At 51.1% G+C, this 2500-nt stretch overlaps 1 protein-coding gene across 1 annotated transcript in view; it reads right to left on the bottom strand.

Moving 5' to 3' along the window:
* celf5a (cugbp, Elav-like family member 5a) overlaps positions 1–1651 on the bottom strand; it is a gene marked incomplete at both ends in the record, with an annotated part of 64937 nt that extends 63286 nt beyond the window's left edge. Inside the window, one exon of the mRNA XM_084459092.1 lies at positions 1027–1651. Within this exon, the coding sequence (XP_084315218.1) occupies positions 1027–1651 (625 nt within the window). The remainder of the gene's footprint in view (positions 1–1026) is intronic.
* Positions 1652–2500: the final 849 nt, after the last annotated feature.

Below are 2500 nucleotides of genomic sequence, written 5' to 3'. Positions count from 1 at the left end.
CCCTCCACCTGTCTCTCTATCCCTCCCTACACCCGTCTCTCTATCCCTCCCTACACGTGTCTCTCCACCTGTCTCTCTATCCCTCCCTACACGTGTCTCTCCACCTGTCTCTCTATCCCTCCCTACACGCGTCTCTCCACCTGTCTCTCTATCCCTCCCTCCACCTGTCTCTCTATCCCTCCCTACACGCGTCTCTCCACCTGTCTCTCTATCCCTCCCTACACGCGTCTCTCCACCTGTCTCTCTATCCCTCCCTACACCTGTCTCTCTATCCCTCCCTACACGCGTCTCTCCACCTGTCTCTCTATCCCTCCCTACACCTGTCTCTCTATCCCTCCCTACACCCGTCTCTCCACCTGTCTCTCTATCCCTCCCTACACGCGTCTCTCTATCCCTCCCTACACGCATCTCTCCACCTGTCTCTCTATCCCTCCCTACACGCGTCTCTCTATCCCTCCCTACACCCGTCTCTCCACCTGTCTCTCTATCCCTCCCTACACGCGTCTCTCCACCTGTCTCTCTATCCCTCCCTACACGCGTCTCTCCATCTCTCTCTCTATCCCTCCCTACACCCGTCTCTCCATCTCTCTCTCTCCATTCCTCTGTCTGTCCATCTCTGACTGACTGACTCACTCACTGACACTATTGTGCGAAAAGAAAGTTACGCAAGTTATGCAAATACTGCTCCATTAATTCTGTCAATTTGGTTTCAGTGACTATTGAAATCAGTATGAATTGTACTGTACATGGTAGCTAGCTGACGCTTGCACTCAAATTTGTTTGTGACGTAACGTTAACTAATGCTAGTTTCACAAGCTTTGAGATCATTCGCATGCAGCACATCCTGATGAACCATAATTATCTGCGCAATGTAGAACGTTAGCCTAAATCACGTTGATGATAATCTAGCTTTAGCTAACCTCATACTGGAAATGCTTTTCAGATTCAGCTTTACCTTGCTATGAAGTCAATGAGAACTGTGTAGGGAGAGAGAGCGGAAGGCGTGAGTGTGTATGAACGGCAGACTGAGGAAGACGTGGGTGTGTATGAACGTCAGACTGAGGAAGACGTGGGTGTGTATGAACGTCAGACTGAGGAAGACGTGGGTGTGTATGAACGTCAGACTGAGGAAGACGTGGGTGTGTATGAACGTCAGACTGAGGAAGACGTGGGTGTGTATGAACGTCAGACTGAGGAAGACGTGGGTGTGTATGAACGTCAGACTGAGGAAGACGTGGGTGTGTATGAACGTCAGACTGAGGAAGACGTGGGTGTGTATGAACGTCAGACTGAGGAAGACGTTGGTGTGTATGAACGTCAGACTGAGGAAGGCCTGAGTGTGTATGAACGTCAGACTGAGGAAGGTGTGAGTGTGTATGAACGTCAGACTGAGGAAGACGTGGGTGTGTATGAACGTCAGACTGAGGAAGACGTGGGTGTGTATGAACGGCAGACTGAAGAAGACGTGGGTGTGTATGAACGTCAGACTGAGGAAGGTGTGGGTGTGTATGAACGTCAGACTTAGGAAGACGTGGGTGTGTATGAACGTCAGACTGAAGAAGACGTGGGTGTGTATGAACGTCAGACTGAGGAAGACGTGGGTGTGTATGAACGTCAGACTGAGGAAGGCGTGAGTGTGTTTGAACGTCATACTGAAGCAGACGTGGGTGTGTATGAACGTCAGACTGAGGAAGACGTGGGTGTGTATGAACGGCAGACTGAGGAAGACGTGAGTGTGTATGAACGTCAGACTGAGGAAGACGTGGGTGTGTATGAACGGCAGACTGTGAGTGAGTAACGTTGTTTGGCGTCGTGTCCAGATACAGACAGATCTCAGATCAGCTAGGCTGGCCTAGTCTTGTTTTATTCATGGATGATGTTTTTGCTTAGTTTAGTAACTAGGGCACCATTGCAAATGAGACCCTTGTCTCAGTCGACTCCCCTGGTAAAATAAAGGTTACATTAAAAAACCAAAACCTCCTCATCCTTCCACTCATCCGCCCTTCTTCCTCTCCTTCCTTCATCCCACCCCTCCCTGCGCCGGAGAGAGAGAGAGAAGGGAGCGAGGGGGAGAGGAGGGGAGGAAGAGTGGAGAGGAGGAGGGCCTTTAATTAAACATCTCTTTAATCCCAGGATCAACTTTGTTGTTTTGATGAGGCCTGCACTTGCTTCCTCCTCCTCCTCCTCCTCCTCCTCCTCCTCCGCCTTTCTCTCTCAACTTCTCCTTCACTCCTTCTCCTCCACTCCTCCTCCACTCTTTCACCTCCACCCCTCCTCCTCCACCCCTTCTCCCCCTCCTCCTCCTCCTCCTCCTCCTCCTCTCTCTCAACTCCTCCACTCCTCCCCATCTCCTCCACTCTTCCTCCACTCTTTCTCCTCCACTCCTCCTCCACTCTTTCACCTCCACCCCTCCTCCTCCACCCCTTCTCCTCCTCCTCCACCCCTTGTCCTCCTCCTCCTAGTAAGTAAGTAAGTCTGTTGTATTTCTGTAGCACCTTTA

The sequence above is a fragment of the Borostomias antarcticus genome, assembly GCF_949987555.1.
Source record: "Borostomias antarcticus genome assembly, chromosome: 26".
NCBI lineage: Eukaryota > Metazoa > Chordata > Actinopteri > Stomiiformes > Stomiidae > Borostomias > Borostomias antarcticus.
This window is presented reverse-complemented; position numbering and strand designations above follow the sequence as displayed.